The 22,523-nt window shown below is 36.3% G+C and overlaps 1 protein-coding gene across 5 annotated transcripts in view; it reads right to left on the reverse strand.

Moving 5' to 3' along the window:
- Nucleotides 1-22,523, reverse strand: part of LOC132199591 (apoptosis-stimulating of p53 protein 2) — a 139,598-nt gene that overhangs the window by 57,051 nt on the left and 60,024 nt on the right. For 4 of the 5 annotated variants that reach the window (XM_059624426.1, XM_059624425.1, XM_059624429.1 and 1 more), the window contains one exon: nt 21,394-21,455. In XM_059624426.1, coding sequence (XP_059480409.1) covers nt 21,394-21,455 — 62 coding nt within the window. Of the gene's footprint in view, nt 1-8,962; nt 9,249-21,393; nt 21,456-22,523 lie in introns of those variants that run through there. The other variant, XM_059624430.1, reaches the window with a different exon arrangement.

Consider the following 22,523-nt stretch of genomic DNA (forward strand, 5'->3'; position numbering starts at 1 on the left):
GACGTGGTTTTAGACTCTGTGCCAAATGCAATGACTGACTGATTGCTCACCGATAATGGCACTCACGATTGGTAGAAATTATCCAATTTAAAAGAAAATTGCAATCGGTGAGCTCGTCCCTCATTCCGAGTTATTGCCTGTGCCAAGGCACGATTCCTCACAAATGGCGTGCATGAGGCCGCGCACTTCTTCGCGAGTTGTTAGTTTTGCAGCTTTTTATTTTCCTCTCCGCGCGCAGTTATTCTGTTTTCTTTTCTCTCTCTCGGTCTTTTTTGTTTCCGCGATTGATTGATAGATCCCTGCTGATGGAAGGAAAGGCACTCGGGGGTTCGCGCGCAACAAAAGCGGCGGCAGAGAGTTCGTGTGCAAAAACACGGAAAAATGTTGGGCCAACCGACGGAGCGGCGAAGAAAAGCAAGAAACAATGAAAAGTGGTCTCAATGGGAGGATTACAGCCACTCGCAGGAATTTTTCCGCGTGGAAAAAGCAGCACGCAGAATTTTCGCCGAGGAGGACTTTTGATGCGGAGGGCTTTTAGCACGCGGGCATTCACGAGACGTACGTATAATGTACGGAAAGAAAGTGCTGCGCTATGGAGAAAGCTCGGGTGAATGAGCGAAAGAAGAGAGAAGAAAAAGGAGGAGGGATCTTGACAAACGGTGAAAAAGAGAACTCGGCTGAATTGCAGGAAGCAAAATTTAGTTTGTCCACAGAAAAAATTTAATTTTTTTTATGAATGAAGTTTTTTAGTACCTAAGGGAACTATGTTTGAAAGTAATTTTCAATGCAACATCATCAGAAAATTTATAAAAAGTTAAAGCGGACAACTGAATTTTTGAAGATAACCAATGCTTTTCATGGAAAGGAAATTATTAAAATTTCTCTCTCCATAAAATTGATCAAATTAAAGTGACTGAAATATGCAAGCTAACAATTTGTATTATTTATGTATTTATTTAAATAAGCTCAAATGTGACAAAACACATTCAAAATTTTTTAATTAATGTAAATTTAACTTACTTAAAGCATTTAGTTATAAAAAAAAATCAACGATGTTTAAATTGCTATTAATTATTCTTTCCTTGTTGATGAAATTGATAAAATAAAAAAAGTAGACAAAATAACAAATCAATAAATTTAAAACATTGCGAGGTTAAAGTTCAAAAATTATTTTTACCATATTTGAATATTCTAAATTCAAGATGCAATTATTGATTTATAAAAATTATTTTGAAGCCTCTAATATTTCTCTGACATGAGTAAATTTGAGGATCACCCTTGTTTCAAGGCGAATTCATCAGTTGACCGCAAAGCACGAACCCTCTGCACTATTTCGGCTGGGCTTGCGAAAGCCTGATTGCCTCAAACACATCAGTTAGCTGCCTCACTCTCTTATCTCTGTCGGCCGGCGAGCCGAAATACACCCGTGTTGCAATTTATTCCGCTCTGCCCGAGTGTGTATATCCGACCGATCCTCCTGGACTTATCCAAGAGAAATTCCATCGCCCACAAATTCCACCAATCCACCCATCGAACAAAGTATTACGTGGGCAAGGTGTCCGGAAAGTGATTGAATCCGAATTGAATTTTGCGCAGAATTTGATTAGGCCATCAATCAACGCGCGTAGAATTTCATTACACACACGTGAGGGTTGATTATTGCTGGTTGAGAGAGCGCCGAGGCTGGATTTGTGTTGTTGTGTGTGCAACATGCCTGTGTGCGACTGGTTGCAGATACTGTTCGGTGTAAGCGGATTAATTAATATTATTATATGTTTTCGATCAGTTTATGAGCCGGCAAAATTCCGGCCAGCTGGTGCGCCGGTTTCAATGCAGGAATTAGTGCGGCGATTGTGATTAATTCGGTGAATAATGATTATTGCCATATAGTTAGCAGTGGGAACGGCTGGGGACGTTTGTGAATTTCTGGGTGATTTATTTCAAATGTTGTTTTTCTCGTGGGATCTGTAAAATATCACTAAATGAGCAACTTGCTTTGAAAATCGTCAATTTTTGGTAGAGATGTAGAAGAATTGTGGATAAATTTAATTTTTCATTTGAAGTGCAATGAAATAAATCCAATAAATTAATGTTTTTTACACTTAAATATAAAACCAAATTAATGTACACGTTAAAGATTTTAAATTATTAATTTGCTAATACATGCATTTTAGGATAAAATAAGACTTTTATGCAATTGTTGCAATTATTTTAATTTTATTTGTTTAAATGTATTTTTTCATTGATTTTAATATCAAAATTTAAATTTATAAAATAAATTATCTCAAAATTTTATATTAATGTTGCAAACTGAAGTTGAGAACGTATTCAAATTTGAAAAATTTACTCCGGTGCTGTATGCGTGGCCATTTAATTCTTGTTTTATTGTGATAAAAATAGTAAATTAAAGGGAAACTTATCCAGCAGAATAGATTCCAAGAACAAAAAATTTCAATTTCTCCTTTCCTCCTCATAATCAGAGAGGGGTACCATCGTAATGTCCTAAAGAAAATGTCCTAAATTGGGGTTAAAGACAATGTCCTAACAGAGAATGTCCTATTTTCTGTAGGACATTTTCTTTAGGATATTTTCCGTTAGGACATTTTCCGTTAAAACATTTTCTGTTAGGACATTGTCTTTAGGACATTGTGAGGCACCCCTCAGAGAGCTAATAAAATATTTTTCGCACTAAATTTGATATAAATTGGTAATAGGGCTGATCATATTGCAAGAGTAGGAATTTTTTAGGTAACCAAAAAATTGATCATATTTTTTTTAAACCAAATCCAGCTATGTAAATCATTCCATTCAATAAAAAAATTATCAATTAATAGAATGACAGCTCTATTTAATGATATTTTGTCTTAGGTGAAAAATTGTCCATGAGAGCCAAAACTGGCAGCTTTCCATATAAAAAATTAATTTTCAGATTTATATATTCCATCTTTTTAAATTCGATCAGCCGTAGTGGATAAACAGCTCTTCGCCACCCTTCGATCACACGTGCTGCTTTGCATAATACCACACGCGGAAACAATCAGGCTCGCGTAGTCAACTCTGAAGCCTAGATCAAATATCCAATCTGGCAACACTCCGGCTCGGGTGCGATATTACACGACGCAGAGGCTGTTGAATGTTTATGCATTCAGATGATAATTATTGCTGCAGAGTGTGGGCGGCTGGAAGTAGGTGTAATTAATTTATTAACGTTCCAGTTGGCAACAAACCGAGATTGCTCCGAGTTGGCCGCAGTTTGTGCGTCTTTGCGGTTCTGATTACCCTCGATGATATTATACGTACTTTGCTGTGCACGCTTTTTGCCCGTGTACACATAATTTAATCTCATATATCTGCGAGTTGGTTTCGCGTGTCGTCCGCACGTCCGCGCAGAAAGGTCTTCTTTTGTTCGCGATCGGCGTCCGAAACGGACCGACGTAATTCGATTTCAACTTTTGCCTCGCACAAAAGAGGGGATAATTAAAAAGTTAGTTTTACGAGGGCTTTTAAAAGCGCAGGGGCCTTTTCCTTCCTATAATCGAATTTTTATTTTCTATAGCGAATTTATGCACCGAAAGAGCTTCCAAAACTTTAATGGCCCAGTCGTCATTACCGCACGTCTTTTGAATATTTCACCGTGCATAATTTATGCAAAAACAGCTTTGAACTCATCATTAATGCACAAACTCGTGAGCTCTGTCGCGAAATAACGAGCTTGGGCATATCATTTCCCGCGAAATATGCGACATTTTGAAGCAGAGAAACGTCTTCTTGAGTCAACACTGCGCTCTCGCCGTGTGCGGCAATCCGCAGAGGTACACGTTTTTAATCAAATTAGTTACATCTCTGCATTGCCTTGAGCGCCAAATTAAATTTAAACAAGGATGATCTCCAAGGATTTTGTGCTAACTTGAGAATTTAGGTTCTTATGTGACATGAGAACGTATTAAAAATTAAAATTTGTATTACATATTTGGCCCTTATTTTATTATGTCTATGTGAAGACTTTAATTTATTTAGCTGCAATATTGCAGAGAATAATTAATAATATTTCATTTTTATAACCATTGATAGCAAAAATGATATTCATATGCCAATCTGTAGGCTCAAATTTTAAAGTTGAATTTTTATTCAATAAAAACAGTCGTTTTCATTGAGCCAATTTTGTGAAATTCTGAATAAAAGCAAATAAAATCGTAAAATCTTAAAAAAAAGAGTCGTAACATAAAAGTAAAATGTGCATAAAAAGTTTCTTTATGCTAAAGAAACTAAAAAATTAAATTTTACTCTCTAATTTTTCAATCTGAATGACAAAAATCACACAGATACAATGTCAGAATGAATTTTTCGTAATGGATACAAATTTTTCTAGTCTTATAATAAAATTAAATGAACTTGCGGTGAACTAGAAAAGTTCCATCTTGTAGCAGCTTATAGAAGATTTTTAATTAAATTTCTGTTCCGCTTTATCCTTTTAACTACTTCCACTGCAAATATTACACTTTATTCAGAAATTTCCCACCGTGAGAAATTAATTACTGCTCGTGTAAATTCCTATCCAGCCTGTGCATACTTAGTATCTGTAACAATCTCACCTCTCTCTTGGACTAATAGGCGCGCTGTAGATGTGCCTCGGCGCGGGTGGAATTACATCATTAAGATAATTTCGAGCGGAGAGCAGTTAGAATCACGCCATCAACGCCTAGCACCACACGACACCGTGTACAGCGCGAGTTCAAAGGTGCCCCGGTCGAATGAAGAATGGTGGAGAGGCAGCCTCATTATCACGGCCTGGAGAGTCGGAAAAAAAGAGAACCAGAGCACTGCTTTTCTACTCCATAATAACTACAAAGAATTTTCCCATCATCACATAGGAGAAAACTTTTTGTCAAAAGAAGCCGCCTGCAGGTGAAAGCAGGTCCGAAATTTCTATATATATCAATGTTCCGATATTGAGTCCCAACAGCCCGTTTCCATTTCGTTTTATCTGCCGCTCGCACACCCTTATACTTTTTTTCTCTATCCCTCCCTTTTCCTAGTTTCCTCTCTCTGGCGCCCTCTCGCCATATTGTTGGAGGTTATAAAGCAGGGGCGCCGTATAAGTAAGACTTACATATTGCCTCATGCATACATTTATAGCGCAGGGAGGTGTCGCTCGAGCTGCACAAACTTCTTTATATATAACATCTCTGGCACTTTATAATGCAAAAGTTGTGATTCGAGATCGTTTAGGTAGGCAAGGTGTGTGTGTGTGGATCGAGATCTGGGGAAATAATATTCGCAGCCGACGAGACTGCTGCTGGCAGTGCAAACATTTGACTTCCAATTGAGAAAAGCGACGCAAAGTTGGAACGCCAGCAGTTCGCACTGCTGCCGGCGAAACTTTTGTGATGCCTCTCGATGTAATCAAATTCATTTCACAATCCGATTGACGTGTGAGTTTCGCAATGACGCTGGCTGGCCTTTATATTTACCAAAGAAAATGAAAGAAGGAAAATTTGATAGTAGATGCCAAATTAAACATCATATTAAATTCTAAAAATATTTTATAGTTAATAACAATATTCAAATTAATTTGCACTTTGGAGAACTGAAAGACTATCAGATCTTATTGTTAAATGAATTTTTTGATTTATTCTATTTGTAAGGCACACTGATCTCCTTGAAATTCCAAGCCAATTTTGTGAATTTATATTCTTTATTTTTTTCAGAAAGACTACAAATTTTAATCTTGTTTCATAAGAAAGTAAATAAACTTAGTGAAAAAAAAAATGAAAATTGAAAACATGAATTTGTAAAAAAAAAAATCCATTTTCGTTTCATTTTTTTCTTTAGATTGTTTTAATTTCCAATTTATTTGTATAAATAATTGATGTTTGTCTGTCAAAAGGCAGCTTTTCAGTTTGTTTGTGGCAAATTTTTTTGAAAATAATTGCCCCTATTTGCGCAAACTTCCACTTTATTTGCCAGTTTTAAATTAGCTCAAACTTCACCCGCAGAATGAATAAAAAACACGTGCAAAAAGTGGTTCCCTTATTTGCCACTGAATGTCGATTCCAATTAGGCAAGGCAAGGTGCAAAATCACGGGGTGAAAAACCATCCGGGCTTGAAATGCGCACACCGCGAGCATTGGCTTGTGCTGTGGGTTCGTTCAAAAGGGCACTTGTGCGTGCAGCGAATTCCACCCGGCAGAATAAGCAAAACAGGCGAATGTTAATTTCGTCTGGTTCAAATGCAAATTAATGTGCGCGGAATTATTATATATAGCATTTCGGTGGCGTTGCGGTGCCTCGCGGCTTGCGAATCAAAGGGTTCGCCGAATTCATTGCGAGCTCGCGCGAGATTAGGCGCCAAAACACCGTGCAAATATATATTGCTTCTGCCGACGAGGCCAAATGAAGAGAGTGGGCGAGCCTCTCTTCCTTGGTGCAGCACCTGCGCGTACGTCCTATTTATCTTGATTACGCGCTTCTCTCGAAATAAAATTGTCAACTGGCTCACTTGTGAAATCGCGAGACGATCGCTCTTCAGCATCAACGACGTGCCAGCGCTAAAGGTCAAAATCTGGAATTTGGCCTCTTTTTAAGAAATATTTATGAAGAATATGGTTCAAATTGTTCCCACGCATTTTATCTTTTTTGAATAAAAATTAAGATCCAACTAGCAAATTCAATATCAATAATATTGAACTTCATTTATTTCATTTCTATTTATATTTTTCTTAAGATTCCTTAAGATGGAATAGACGATAATCCTTTCATCGAGTAATATCACATATCGAGATTTCTTCTATTTCAATTTTTAATATTTCAAGGACTTGCAAATGTAGGAAACAATTCAATTTTATAATTCTATTCATATACTTAAACTAAACTAACAGAAATTGTCAAAATTTATACATTAAAATTTTCCAGCTATTACACTATAATTACAATGTTCCATATGAAACAATATAATTAAATGTATATATTAATAAATAAAATAAATTAAAAAAATAAAGTGTAACAAATTTATAAACAGTATATAAAAATATTATATTTAAACCCTTCAATAAAAAAAAAATATTATTTGTGTGTATAATGTTAGTGATCACATAAAAATTTAATGTTTCTAGCAAGTTATTGAACTTGTATTGCAGCTCAAAATTCTTCCCTCACATTGCACATGGATGGTCTTGAGAGCCACATGTTCTGTTCAGCCTCTCAAAAGTACACTTCAGGGGGTGTTCCAGGAGTGCACGACCTACTTTCCATAGAAATTATTATATTTATATCCTTCTTATATTCGCTTTTCTTACAAACGCTCATTTCTTAAGCTATTAGAATCATTTTTTTTTATGCACTCCCTTTAGATGAAAAAGCTCTAAAAATAATTCGTCAGGCAAACTGAAACAAATTTTTTTGCGGGTGGTGGAGCGGAATAAATAATGCGCCACGGCCATAAATTTTGGTCAAACTTTGCGGTATCGCGACAGATTATTATGGAAATTTCCAGCCGCTTTTTGCAAACCTCGTGCAGAGAGCGCAGTTTGTTCTGCTTAAAATTTACATTTGCTCGCAGATAAATGGCTTTGTGTGTTTCCGAATCGAATTCCGTCGAGAACAGATTCTCCGAATTATTTCCAGCCGGATTCCGAATGTTCCCTTTGATGATCGGAGAGAAAAACACAAATCGGTGCGCTCTTTCCGCTCGGACGGCTCCAGCGAGATCCTATTTGGGGATAAAACAAAAAGGCCGAGAATTTTCTGGAAATAAAATCACTCCCTGGCATGCTTTTTTGAAACAATGAACGAAGGACCATCTCTGGCCTGAGCGACGCCTTAATTAGTCGGGTCCTCTGTTCTTTTTAACTATGTATAACTAACGCGTAAGAAAACAGCCGCTCGTTAAGAATTCAAATTACTCATCGACCTTTATAATTAGACCAAGAGGCAGGAATTTCTCGTTTCCACTCTCGTGCTCTTCAATAATTCGGAGCTAACGAACTGCGATTTTCAAAGGAGGCTTCGAACAGAGGCAGAGCGAAAAAACTGTTTTGCAGAAAATGAAAGTGGAGAGCTGTTCTATTACGCATTATTTGTTTGTTTTGAATGGTTACGTAAAAAGTGACTACCTTTTGATAACGCAAAGTGACGCTCGACTCACGAAGATAAGAAAAATTCTATTACACACATACCCGTATTGATTTTGCAACAACGAGAGAAAATAGAGGCTTACGGTCTGATAAATATTAGAATTCTTGGTAATCTCATTACAAAACTTAAAACAATTTTGATCAATTACGTTTTGCTAATTGTATCAATTATAGATAAAATATTTAACAAATTTTTAAAGGTGTCAATAATGCTTCTGGCTTGGAAAAATAATTTTTTTTAGCAAAAAAATCGGTTTCTGAGAAAAAAATAGTGGATGTTTTTTTTTTTGTTCAAATTAAAATTTCACCTTTGAAAACTACAGACGTGTCTCAAATTTTTCATTAACTAAGCTATGAATATTTTCAAAATTAACGTTCACATTTAAATACAATTTCTAAATTTATTTTTAATTATATTAATACTTTTATAAATTATTCTACTCCTGATACTGGTATTTGCAAAGGTCACCAAAAGTGTTCACATGTATAAGCAATCAGAATGATTTTCTTGTTGGTACAAAAATTTAAAAATTCAGGCCAAATTCAGGTATAATTTCAAAGGGTTAATTAGAATTTGTTTCATAGATTTTAAATAGTTACTGGAAATTACATTTTCCTGCAGATCTTCATGTTTAATTGATGCAATTATTTCTAAAATATTTGACAAATAATAAAGTTTTGAATTTGAAGTAACAAAGAGCCAAGTTTCTATAATTCTATATAACATAGTTTGTCAATGGCAATTTTCCGAGTCATGACATTAGAACGTTAAGTTCCCACGAGGGACCGCTTGAAGATGGCAAAGGGCAAACTTTGGGTCATGAATTCACCTGTTTGTAGCCGGCCCACTTGAGCGTGCGCTGGAGGATGGCGGCCTTTGTCATTTTGACGCTGATGGAGACAGTGGAGGAAGCGACCGACTCGTTGTCGTCGCTGTTGCACTCGGCCTCTTTGACGGCGCAACCCGCCATCGTCAATTAATTATTCCTGATTAATTATGGCCGCCGCACCAAAACACACAAACACAACCGAATTTCTTTCGAGAAGAACACGTGAGCGAGCAGCCGGCGGGGCGCGCAAGATGTTGCTCGCAGGCCGGCTGCTTTTTAACTAAACTTAAACTGATCACAGTCACGCTGAAGAGGACAGTGCGTGCACTACTACCAACATACGTCGTCGGCCGCCGCCGTCGGTTAATTTTAGCCTTAACACACTCTGGTGAATAAGTCAGTCTGCTCCACTGCTCTTCGGCGCTCGCGGCAACCAAGGGAACCCCATCTATTTTCTTTCACATACCCTCCTGTACACGGCAGTTGCGTCCATTTCTCATTATTTGAACTGCTTATCAAGAGCATCGATGAACAAAACCAAATTTGTATTGCAATTTATAATGAAATTTTCTCTACATTTTTATTTGAGCTCCAATAATGATTTATATTTTAATATAAAATTGTTTTCTATTTAATTCCAGATTTATGAAGTTTTTTTGCATTCATTAATTTAGTCCTTGAAATAAAAATATTGAATTTCTCAATTGGCGTCACGGTGATAAATAAGTTCATTGACACCTTTCATAAAAATTCAAAATCTCTTTGCGGCAAAAGTTCAATGAACCCTCCTGATTCAATCGTATTTAGAGTGTGAAATTCTCTATTGCGATTTGAATTTCAGTCCTAAAAATTTATCAAATTTTGAAATAGAGAATGAAACTTATTCGAGGAGAGATGCTTTAAAATGATTTATTTTCAAATATATTTCAATAATTCTGCCTAAAAATGTGCTGATAAAAAAACATTTAATTCTGTTTCACCGTAAAAAAGATGAAAGAGCCAATAATTCCCTTGAAAGTTTTAATGTATCGTCTTTTTGATACATTATTGTTATTTTCAATCTTTTATTATAAATTAAAAAGTTTTGTTTTTGTCGTAATTATTCTAATTATTTTTACCTAAGATAAAAATAAATTTTCCTGATTTAATGCAAATTTCCTTGCGATTTTTTCATTAAAAAAATAAAAATGAGATTTTGCTACTCCCCCGAAAATCCAAGTGAATTACATATTATATGAAAGCAATCCTTCTATAATTGAAAAAAACCGCCCTATTGTTTACCCTTCCGAGTGGTAGGGCGAGCATATGAAAGGAATCACGCTCCGGAAAAGAGATTGGGGACCGCTGCGGTGCGTTATTATTGCAGCACCAATTCGGCCGGGCTTTCGCTCTGTGTATCAATTTCATTTCCGCACCGCGCCATTATTTTTCTTTCGCCGAAGATTGAGGGAGACAAGAAAATTGTCTGGTTCGCGCATCGTCAGCCGACAGACGTGATATACCAAGTGCGTGTGGTGCACGTTGTATGTCTGTATGTCCCTTTTTTTCCTCCAATTCCTCGATCTCGGCGCGTTGGCTCCGAGCCCGATGTTGGGAAAGAAAGATTCTCTCTCTGCGGCTCAAACGGATTTGCGCCGAGCAGGATTAGATTTTTGCACTTACCTGTCATCGCACGCAAGACCCGGCTGGCGTTTCTCATTAACCTTTCAGGCGCAGAAATAACTCTGATTGCGCGATTTCTTAGAATGGGGAGGAATAAACCCAAGAGATATTTATGCATCTTCAGTACGGAAATGAAATCCATTATAAATTAAAATGATGCAAAAAAGTTAGTTTTTTTCACCGTCACATACTCGTATTATTGGACATCTTTCCATAATCAAACTTTCTAAAATTGAAGAAACTTAATAATTTTTGTTTTATATTCTAAATTGTAACCGAAAAATTAGTCAAACCAGTTTCATGAATGCTGATTTTTCAAGCTGGTATTTTTTTAAAGCACTAATGATTGTTATATAAGTTCCAGGTGAAATGGCATTTGTGTCTAATTTTTTTTCGGAATGATGAATGATTTTAATAATAATATTTTTTTTAAATTTTGTGAATAAAAATATTTTCTCACCAGTTGATCGCAATTAAGAGCTACACACAAATTAACTCGAATTTCATTTCACGGAAAAACAAGTTAAAAATCTGACAACCACTTTGGCGTGTTTACACGCGAGCAGCCCTTTCTGCTTTATTGATTTGACACCTCGAACGTCTGGTTGGGAATCTGTGCTGGCACCGCGCTGCGAACTAACTATTTGTATTGATGAAAGATTAGGCACAGACCAGTGGTAGCGCAGCCAGTCGTTGGGAAAGTCTCTCTCGCCGGCTGGCAAAGTTTGTGTGCGCCGCTGGTTTGTTAAGTCAACATTTCGGATTACACCCTCTAATTTGGAGGGTGCAAAAAGCGGTCCAAACAAACTTCTTGGCAGTGGAATTATTTCGCACCCTGCGCGCTTGCAAGGGAGACGCGCAAAAAATCGCGTTCTGGTTAATTGAGAGGAAATTTTTGTGAGTCCCGAGCGGTGGAAATTTAATTAAAGTCGGACGGGCGGCGGCAGCAGTCAATTAACACTTGCAGGGGCCGAAAGTTGAAAGGCCTTTTTCATTCGGCTGCACGCGCAGGCCTGTCGGTGACAAGCGGCGGTAATGAAAATTTAAAATATATGCGTTCGCACCACAGCAGCCACTTGGCGTAATTGCAATCGCCGTTTGCTCGTTTTTACGAGAGCCATCGAGATGACGCCGGAAAGTGAATATAAAAAATTTGCCCACACATGGTGCACTCACTTTGATTTTTATTGATTGCGACTGGTTTGCCCATTAATTGAGTCGTTGAATGCGAAATATTGACGGGCGTCGGATTGCTGGCAAAATGCATTAGCGTCAAATGAAATGAACGACAATGAGAGTGATCGACTGTTTCCAATTAATTTGCGTGTGTGGTTTATTGATGGCTAGTTTTTATACAAAGCCGATAATTTAATTTTGCGATTACTGAATTAGAGGATCGGATCAAGTTAAAATTATCATCTGCATATTGAAGCATAAAAAGTAAAAAAAAATTGTAAAAAACAAATGTAATTTAAAAGTGTTTCAAGAAAGTAAAAATTTTATTATTATTGATTACGATTTCTAAATTAATTTTTAATAGTTTATTGGTCTTCTTATAATTATTTACCGCCAATAAAATTAAATGTCGTAATTATCATAAAAATGTATCTCGTCATCTGAATGAGTAATTAGATATATGGTCTGATTATCAATTTTGTGTATTGAAAAAATTTATAACTAATTTTTAGCATAGAAAAATCATTTTAATTTGCCAGGTTGTAAAATTAATACATTACAATGTTTAAAATAATTTAAAATTTTAGAAAACTAAAAACATTTCAAAAAAATTTTAAAAGAGATATATGCGGATAAAATAATAAAATAAATTTTAAATAATGCTCACAATAAAAATTTATAATATAGTAATAAACACTATACATAAATTACTTCTATTGCACCTCAAAATTCTTTCCTCGCGTCAGACAAGGATGTTCTTGAGAGCCTCATGTTCTGTTCAGCCACTCGAAAGTGCACTTCAGGGGGTGCACCGGGAGTGCACGACCTACTTTCCTCCGAAATGTCACACCGGTGCTGCAGCGCGTTGCATTCTGAGAGCCATTATAGAAACGCGAGAGACTTGGAAGTAAATGTACTACACACACTTTTGTTTTGCTTTCAGAAAGAATATTTCCTGCTTGTCAGAGAGGAAACAAATAACAAGGCATGGTTTTTATCATTAATCAGCAAAAGTGCCTCAGAAAATATGTCGAATAAGATGTTTTTACAGAATATCAGAAATGAATGAAGTCCAAAAAACATTTATCTGGAATTCATTTTTCAAAAAAACACAACGCCACTCTTTTTGGCAAATTTTATCTCCACGCGTGAGAGCTATTTTTCTTAATTACTGGTATTAATGACACAAGTTCAATTAAAAAAGACCAGATTTGTGTTCAGGAGAATGTGGAACTTGATATTTTTGTTATTAAATTTTAAACAAATTTTCTCGTTTCAATTGAATTTTATTTGAAAAATGATGGATCATCATCAAATCCGATAACACTCATCATTCCAGGCAAATATGCAGAATTTTTTCCAAGTTTGGCTTGCTATAGTTATTTTTTTTTTTTTTTTAATAATGAACTGATTAAATGTAATAATAATTAAGCTTATATTTGGGCTTTCTCAGATCTTGGTGCAATTTCAATCGCTGATTTTTCTTTTTTGTGATCCAGAAGGGCCGAATGAAAATTATTTTGTAATTTATCAGGGATCACCGAATCGGAAGTTGGTATATAATATTTTGTTGTTCGCTTTCAAACGCACGCGGCTTGCAGTCGCTCTCGGGGATGAAAAATTATTAAAACTACCGACCCGTTTTGATAAATAGATGGATGATGAAAAGCCGGCGTCATATTATGCTGCTGCGTGGTGCACGCTTCATGTGATCCACAAAGGGCTCATCAAAATAATACGCGTATAAACATAAACAGGCCGGTGCTGCGCGAGTGGTACTCAAACGCTAACGAGTTTGCCGGCAGTTTTCCGCTCTTGAACGCTTTTCCCGTACACGTACCAAAAAATTGTTATTATTTCGCATCATTTTTAATAAAATTTTCCTTAGTAAAAATAATGGCTCAAAACGTATAAAAAAAAATTACAAAAATATAACGAAGAGCCCAATTACAAAGGCTTAAATTTTCCGCGTACATTTTCAACGTCTCAAGAGAGCAAATTTGAAAAGAGACCATCGAGATAATTTCTCGCTAAAATTTGGCGTGTAGGAGAAGAAGTTGGACGGTGTTTGTAAGTGAAAATTTGCATGCAGGCGAAGACAATTCGTGCTCCTTGTTCTCTCTGCGTTGGGCGTATGCGCAGAGGAGCTTTCGACGGGCGCGTGGTTAGCATTGCAAATTTAGTGCCAAACTTGGCCCTGTGTGTGTGTGTTAGTTCTGTATATTTAATGCAATATATATTAGACCTAAGTACAAACTAACTTCCTCGGCCGGACGAGTTTAGTTGGATAAAGAAAAGCGGTTCAACTGCAACAGGTCACGGTCACTGAGCGATGCGTGGGCACGTCAGCGAAACAATGCAGGGAAAGAGGGGCGTAGTGTAATTTTTTGGCACGGCCGTCAAGAGAAGCTTTTTGTGAGGGGCGCGCGCGCGTTTTTTATTAGTGGCGTGGGCATAAATCACAATTTTCGCGCCAATTACGCCACCCGTGCGTGAAAATCTGTCCAAGTTGGGCTTCTCTGCAGCTTTTTTAATCCTCGGGGATCAGGCAGGTGCAGGTGAGAATTTAAAAAAATGCAGAACAAAACGTAAAACCAAAATTTAGGTAAAATTAAACATGAAGAATTTATCAGTCGAGGGTATTGGTGTTTGATTTGAAATTTAGCTTTTCCTCGTGTTCCTTTTTTCCGTGAATAAATAAAGAACTTTAAAAATAACCCATTGATGAAAAAGCCATCAGGAAGCATGATTTTTAATGGCACCCACATACTTTTTCAACTTAAGCAGAAATGACTGAATTGACAAAATTGAAAATCTATCTAGTCGCATTTAGTCAATATATTTAGGAAAACATTCAAATATTTTATTTAAATTTCCATGAACAAAATTTCTAATTTAAATTGTTGAATGCATCCTGTTTTAAATTGAAGTTTAGTTTTTTATCATTCCTATTAACGACCATGAAATTTCAGTTCCAAAATCAAAAATTGAAAGTCTAAACCTGCTGGCATTGATTTTTTGTTGTATTTGTTTCAGTTTAAAATTAAGTGGTAAAAGTGGTTCTCCAACTAGCACACATTATATTTTAATCATTGTGTTTTAAATTAGTAAATCTCTAACTTTACCCATCTGCTTTCTGTGTCATTTATTCAATTGATTGGTTTGCGTAATTAAATTTTGTACTATTTTATGATTTATTATGCATTCGGATCATGAAGAAATATTTTCTATTATATCTTTTTTTATTGCAATTTATCGAATTTCTTCTCCATAATATTTGAATAAATTGCAATTTCCACCTAGATAAATGACGGAGATTTGACCATTTGCCAGTTTGACTCTCGGAGCAGAAATGAATCATTAGAGCAGGGAGACAAATTATCAAACGCATCCATCATTCTCAATGCCAGAGCAGCTGTGCCCTCGAACACATATCCGAAGTTGAGTGGAAATGATCGTCGTCGCAGGGGCGGCCGCTGTTAAAATCCACTTTGGTCTGTGCAGCGCCCGAAATCACTGCATGCACACGGCCGGGGGATGGCATCATCGGGTGGGTCGGCGGAGGGCGGGGTTGGTGCTCTTGGCACGGCGAGAGATTCATTATTCTTGTGCAGCAATCAAGAAAGCCATTAACCTGCCGTGATATACATCATCTTGCGCGCTCGTCGCGCCAACCTCAAGACTCTCAAATGGATCACCTACCACGGCCGGAGTCTTGAAGGGATATTAGGCCAGGTATACACACAGAGGTGCATACATACTGTTGCATCTTGTGAGAGACTTGCGGACGCCATCGCACACAACCCGTTGAACTCAAATCCCAGCAGACCGACGGTGAATAACTGCGCTTTGGCCGCCGCCACTTGCCGCTTTATCTCTTTCCGCCGCTTTCTGGAGCAGCAATTATTTGGTAATCCCGAGCACTTCCGGCCGTTTGTCTCTTTACTTTCATGACTCATTTCCAACTTGTTTTTAACGATTTTGAGAGTTTGAGATGATCTTGAGAATGATGCCGTTTTGTCAAAAATATCCTTTTAAATAAATTGTTTTCAACAATTAAATGTAAACAATGTATTTGCACCAATGTGGACAAGTTAAGAACAATTTAATAATTAAACCGAAAAATAACGTGTTTCAAAGTATAGTAATTTATATCTCATGGAAATTTCTATATAATTAGTAAAAATATTTGTACAACAATTAATATTTAAGTTATGTACCTGCAAAGAGTTTGAAAAAAATAAGTAAATTAACAAAAAAAATAACAAAAACTATGATTGAAAATCAAATTAAAAAGATTTTATTGAAATTTTTAGCAATCATTTTTCTTATTTTTAAACAGTATTGTTAGTAAAAAATCTTAAATTAAGCAGAAAATTATTTAAAATCTAGAAAGCTCGACCTTAATTTTTTGCTTAAATCTTTAAGTTTGCTGGTCAAATAAATAAAATTGACAAGCGCTAATAGATACGATACTGACTTTGGCAGAATTAAGATCTTTTTTAATGTCCTACGGGTTGAATTTTGTAACCCTTAAATTTAAAAGACCTTAATTCAGTATCGTCTGTAGGTAAATTATTTGACCTGGATCTTTAAAAGTCATTAATTTAGCTAATTTGGTATGTATATTTTCTGCAAAGACTGCCATGTTGATTATAAGTTCTTCGTATATCATGCTGTTGTTGAATTTTAATTTCCAATAATAAATATTTGCGTCTCCAAGTTCGTTGTATGATTTCACAGGTAATGTGTTTTCCCCAAATCTTCTCAGCGGCCAAACATCGATGTGGAAATAATAAAACGCCCACCCACGGCATTCCAATAAAAGAGTCTCTCGCGGGGGATGGGCGAGGCACGCCGTGTATTTATTTTGTTGATATAAAATACGATGCACCAATATGCCCGTCGGCGCGAGATTTGTGAGTTGCGGAGTGGCGTCATCTAAAATTCTACCTATACCCATCCAACAGCATCAATCGGCCGCACTAATGGATGGGTGTTGGTTGCCTACTTAATTACAAAAATAAGCTCCGTATCATCGAAGCTGCAGGACACAAAAGGAGCCTATTTGAGGCTAAAAGCTTTTCATAGTTCCTGCAGCCCGACGGTGATAACGCGCCGTGAGAGGGAAAAATGAGTCGGATTTCGGGAAAACCAGCTACTGGTTTTCGGCCGCGGTAAATCGAATTATAGGCGAGGCTCGAATTATTATTTTAAGTCACTCGGATATGGCGACCGTAAAATCTGTCTCCCTTTTGAGTTTAGTATATTCATGTGGTATTGAAATTTATGTCTGCGGTAGAAAATCACGCACGCTCTGCTATAACAATATATAAATTTTGGAGGCACAAATAATGCGCCGAGCTTTACATTCGAAACAACCTCATATAACATAAATATTTATTTCACCCTTGATACTCCAAATTCAAAGTGGGATACTTTCATAATTGAGTTTTCTTCTGATTAATAGGTTTTATTTATAGAACAGTCAATCTTTTAAGCTTCATTCCATAATTTATAGTGACGATGAAACTGTCTTAAATTTGAATAAAGATTCATAATATGAAGGAAAATATTGGCACATTCGATATTTTTTACAAAATTTTTGAATACATAACATTAAGGTTTGAAATTAATTATTTTAATTTATTTTTAGTTTTGAAACTAATTTGATTAATTTTAACGATTCAATTAAAGGAGCTTGTGTAGGCTATTAATCAGTACAACTAAAAAAATTAAAAATTAAATCAAAATATTATAATATAATAATATTCTTTGCTTTAATAATATTCTATTGAATTTATAAAAAAATATATTGCTGTAAGAAAATATTGTTATTAATAACATTTTTATTATCATGCCGTATATTTTTATTTCAAAATTAGATTCAGCTCATCCGTTTCGTCCTTGTGGTTTCTAAACAATTTTATGCATTTTTCCAGCCTCTATTGTTCATTCTCAATCCCTTCTGGCACAATCAACTGCTCAAGCGAGACAATAAAACAATCAGGCGCGAAGGATAATTGGTGCAATAACGAGTGGTTGCTGACCTGCAGTCTGCAATTAGGGATAAACGACCTTTCTTTTCTTTTTACTCTCGGCGTAATTCTGTTTTTTTTTCTCAGTGCGCGCACGTTCATGAATAATAAACGAACGAGAGGCTCACGGCTGACTGGTCTTTAAAAAATTCACTTTTGCTGCCCGCAATAAGGAAAAGTTTGCGCGATTTTTATTTCACTGCCCCTGTTTTATTGAGAGAGAGGGAATTCGCCGCCCGAGCACCGATCAAAGCCGGTCCTTTAGGGACGGAAGTTGCGATAGATAAAGAAAGAAAGTCAGTCTCAGGTCAGGGGAAAACGAGACCCGGCCGGCGAGGGCACCCCAGAGGAAGTTAACCCTTCGCCCCGTTGGCAAAAAGCTGCGTCTGACGTACAGTATCAAATTAGCAACACAAACTTTGGCTGACCTGCTATGCCGAGAGATGAGCGCAAAAACTTTGGTTGTTAACACTCTGATTTCATGAGCCCGAAGTTACAATCTTGTTTCAATAACTTCTTGTTTGGATGCAAGTTCTCGATTCTTCGAAAGGACATTCAATATTAATTGGCGGAAACTTTTTGTATAAACATTGAAAGATATATTGAAAATGTAGATAAAAAATGACAAGCTATTATGATAAAATTGAATTTATGGACTAGTTTGAGAATTTTTTACAGAAATAAAAAATTAAAATATCGTTATTTTGGTATTTTGAATATTTATTAAATAATTTTATCTCGTGTCTTTTACAACTAAATATTGAGCCTGATTCATTCACTTAGCAAACTATCCCTTTTTTATAGAATTAAGAAAACAAACATAAAATTTTAGTTTTTTTGTATTTAATCATGAATACTTTTTCAGTTGGATTAATCCTGGCTAAAAAGGTCATTGCGCCTCGTGCCTAGGGTGACGATGACTCCCATTTATTTCACACGTTTTTTTCGTGCCTCTCAATTTGCTCGCGCGCGACCACTTGTCACTTGTTAGCGAATTAAAATACACGCAACATTAATTTCGCTGCAAGGCGATGTCCCCGAGGTCCAACAAATGGCTAATCTTCCGCATTAATCTCCCCGGCGTTTCCCACAGCACACATGTGCTTTTGTACAAATAACACGCCAAAGAAAAGACCACAAGAAGAGAGCCGTCGTGCGATGCGAATAATTTATCAAGCTTGCTCGGTGTTACAACTATACGGGGCGCAAACACAAGAGGAGCAAGCACGCCAGAAAGAGAGGGAAATTATTATACTCGGTGTGAGAGAGAAATATACAAGCACAAGTGCAACGTCCTTAACAACAGAGGCAGCTGGAAAATGAATATTCGTTTTTATTTTCGCGCTAATTATCTGCCACTCTGCAGCCTGGGTGCAATTATGGTTGGGAACCAGCAACAATTAACCAACGTGACTAATAATTCACATTGCATTATGGCTTCCGACAATTTGTGAATGAGCAAAAGCTTTTAAAATTAAATCTCGTTGAATATAATATTTATGACTTAATTTTCTTAAACGAACGAGTATTTTTGAATTCTTATATTTTACAACGGGCCGCAATAATCGTTCTGATTGTGAAAGGCTAATTAAGAAGAATCTTTTTTTGAACCTCGTTTCGCATTCAGTTCGTAAATAATTAAAATATTCATATTTCATTTTATATTTTGCTGTACCTTTTTTTTTCAATTTTGAATACCTCCGTGGTGTATTTTTTTAAGAAGCAAGAAATTAATTGTAAGAGGTAAAATAAGGAATGGAAAAAAATAAAAGAAATTATTGTAATAATGAAATAATGAAATACTGTAAAAACCTTTTATTTTTCAATTTTGATCATTGGAAGCGAATTTTATTGAAATTTCTAGGTAAAAAAAGTTACGTATAAGCCCATAACACAAATTCAATGTAAATGGCTGCATTGAGCCGATGTGAATGTTAACATTTCCATTTAAATTGGAACAAACCAAATCCCCTTTGGAACAAGAGAATGGTTTCACACGTAATGTGTGGCGATGGCTGGACTGTGTTTACCGATTATGTTACGGAGGAAGGAGTGTGCAAAACGTTGCGTTGGTATATCAACTGGTCCGGCTCAGCTTGACCTCGTACGCGAGATAATCCGGGCAGCACATTGTTGCAGGCACAAAAACCTTTAAGCCCTGCTGGCTCTTTTGCATGCCAGTTGCAGCTCTTCATTTTGAAACTCTCTAATCTCGGCGCTCTGTGTGTGCAGGGATGTGATATTATCATTATCACGGCAGCGCCCAGATATTAACACGCTCCAACCCTCAACGGCCAACTATTTTAATAAAACGCCGCCACCGCAAAATGCCTGCGAAATTGGGCAGCCGGACGGCGCTCAACACTTTTGTCCTTCCGTCCGGAAAAGTGCTCTTTAATTGCTCGCAGCGGTTGTGTAATGCGCTCTGAATGATGAGGAAACGCAAAAAACGGAGGGAGTTCGCAGAGAAGGAAGGCTCGGGGTCGTTTTTCATGATGTGCGGGATTATCTTTGTGTTTAAATTACTTTTCCGAAAATGCCATTTCCGAGGGCGGAGAAGAAGACTCGCCCAGAATTTTTACGTCAAACGTTTTATGTTTTCTAAATCTTCTAACTTTCATGCTTTTTTATATAAAAAGAAAATATTTTGATTATGTATTTTAATTAATTAAATTTTTTATTTTTCAACGATATAAAATATTATAATATCAACAGTTTCAATAGAAAATTATAGCCTTATAGAAAGTTGTAACATTAAAAATCTCAGGATGTACGTTTTTAAACCTAATTTGATTGTGAAATATTTTTATTTTATTTCATTTGATTATTCAAGGCTTTCACCCTGCTTATTTAAATTCCTATTCTCAATGGATCTGAAAGATTTATTCCGAAGCGTGTGATTTGATCGCTATCCGTCCTCCTGGGTCGATACACATACATTTTGTACAATATATTATTCAATTCAACCGTGTAGTTTTCCCACCCTCAATATGTTCGAAAAGCGAAACGCTTAAGCTTGAAAGCTCCATTGGAACTGTGGTGAATAAAAAGTGGTTGTATCAATGACCATCAGCAAAGCAATTAAACGTTTTCACCGTCATTACAATGCAGAAACGCCGTTCATTGTATGCAAATCCAGCAAATCTCGTATATCTCCTGCGAGGGCACAAAAAGAGAGCATTTTATTCTTTGCAGCTCTCGTCCTTGATTTTGTATTCAGTCTCAATGAAAGAGACTTGAATAGTTAAAGAATTGCCGCAAGTATTTTCATTTTCGTTTCGTAGCGAATCCAATGTAATTTATTATCGTTCTTAAAAACAATCAATCTATTTTTACCAAAATTTTAAAAATTACTTTAGGTGAATTAATTAATTTTTTTTAAGAATAAAATGATAAATTCTTCTAATACATCTATACATAAATTTGAAGATTTTTCGCTGTGTGTACGTTTGAGTTTGTTATTTTGTAATATTTAATTCAACTCTTAACAAAACAAGAATAAAATATTGAAAGTATCATTTTACATCAGATCTAAAAATAAAAAAATGTACTTACCAAATCACAGAGAGGTCCGGGTTCCTTCATTCCACCATTGCTCGGTGAATTATTCCGAGCTCCTGCAACAAAACAACACACTTTCTTAGCGCCTCAGGTAATAAATATATAATTTCTCTTTAAAATTATTGAAACCACCGCATATCCTGTACATCGATCTGGAGTATTTTCGTTTCCGTCATAACTAATAACGGTGCCGAAACGAATTTTTTCTTCAGAGCCCGCACACCGCGTGCAAAGCCAGTAAATGAAGCAAGTCGTAAAAAGTTGTGGGATATTTTCTCATGCATTGCTTGCGATTACATTATGGTCATAACGGTCATCGCATTACTGTCGGCCGGAACTGCTACCGCTTTATTATCCGTGATGTTTATTTCATTGAACACGAGGTGGAATCTGGCGAAAGCAAGTCGGAAAATAATAAAATGTTCCCGAATGAGCTCCTTAGACAAATGAACTGAACTCAATGCGAATCAGTAACGAAAAAACATATAATATGAAACGAGGGAAATAATAAAAGGGGTAATAAATTTTGTCATAAAGAGAAACAATCTGGGCGGAAACGAACGAGGGCGTAAAAATGGAAATAAAATTTGGCTGCAATAAAAAAATGGCATATGACTAAAAACTGGCAGCGGTAAAATAAAAAAATATTTCTGTGGCATGATAAAAAATTTAATTAAATTACGAAGTTGGAAAAAAAATAATTTCTCATTAATGTAATGGAGAGAAGAAGGGAAAAAAATCCTCCCTTTTTTCAATGCACCCAAGAAAGATAGAACGCTGACAGGCTAATGGCGAGCTTATTCACTTTATTCTGATCAAAAGCAAATGCACTTTTCTCGGTGGTAGCTGGGGGAAAATCCTTTTGTGCACTCTGTGCGATCAGCTAGCGAGGTTCCAGGTGAATTACTCTCATGGTGCATCGGCGATGGGAAAAAAGTGAGCATAAATGGATTCGAAGGAAGGTGCAGCAGCCAGACCGGCTAATCCACGCTTCAGGGATTTCAAACTTTTTTTACTTTTTCTCATTTCAACGTGCACGACCGTGAGTGAGTCTCAATTTAGCTGCGCCGGGTGACCCTGATTTATTTATACGACTTTATTATTTCCCCAATAAAGTGGAGGAA

This window comes from Neocloeon triangulifer, unplaced genomic scaffold (genome assembly GCF_031216515.1).
Source record: "Neocloeon triangulifer isolate White Clay Creek 2 clone unplaced genomic scaffold, ASM3121651v1 ptg000014l, whole genome shotgun sequence".
Classification (NCBI taxonomy): Eukaryota; Metazoa; Arthropoda; class Insecta; order Ephemeroptera; family Baetidae; genus Neocloeon; species Neocloeon triangulifer.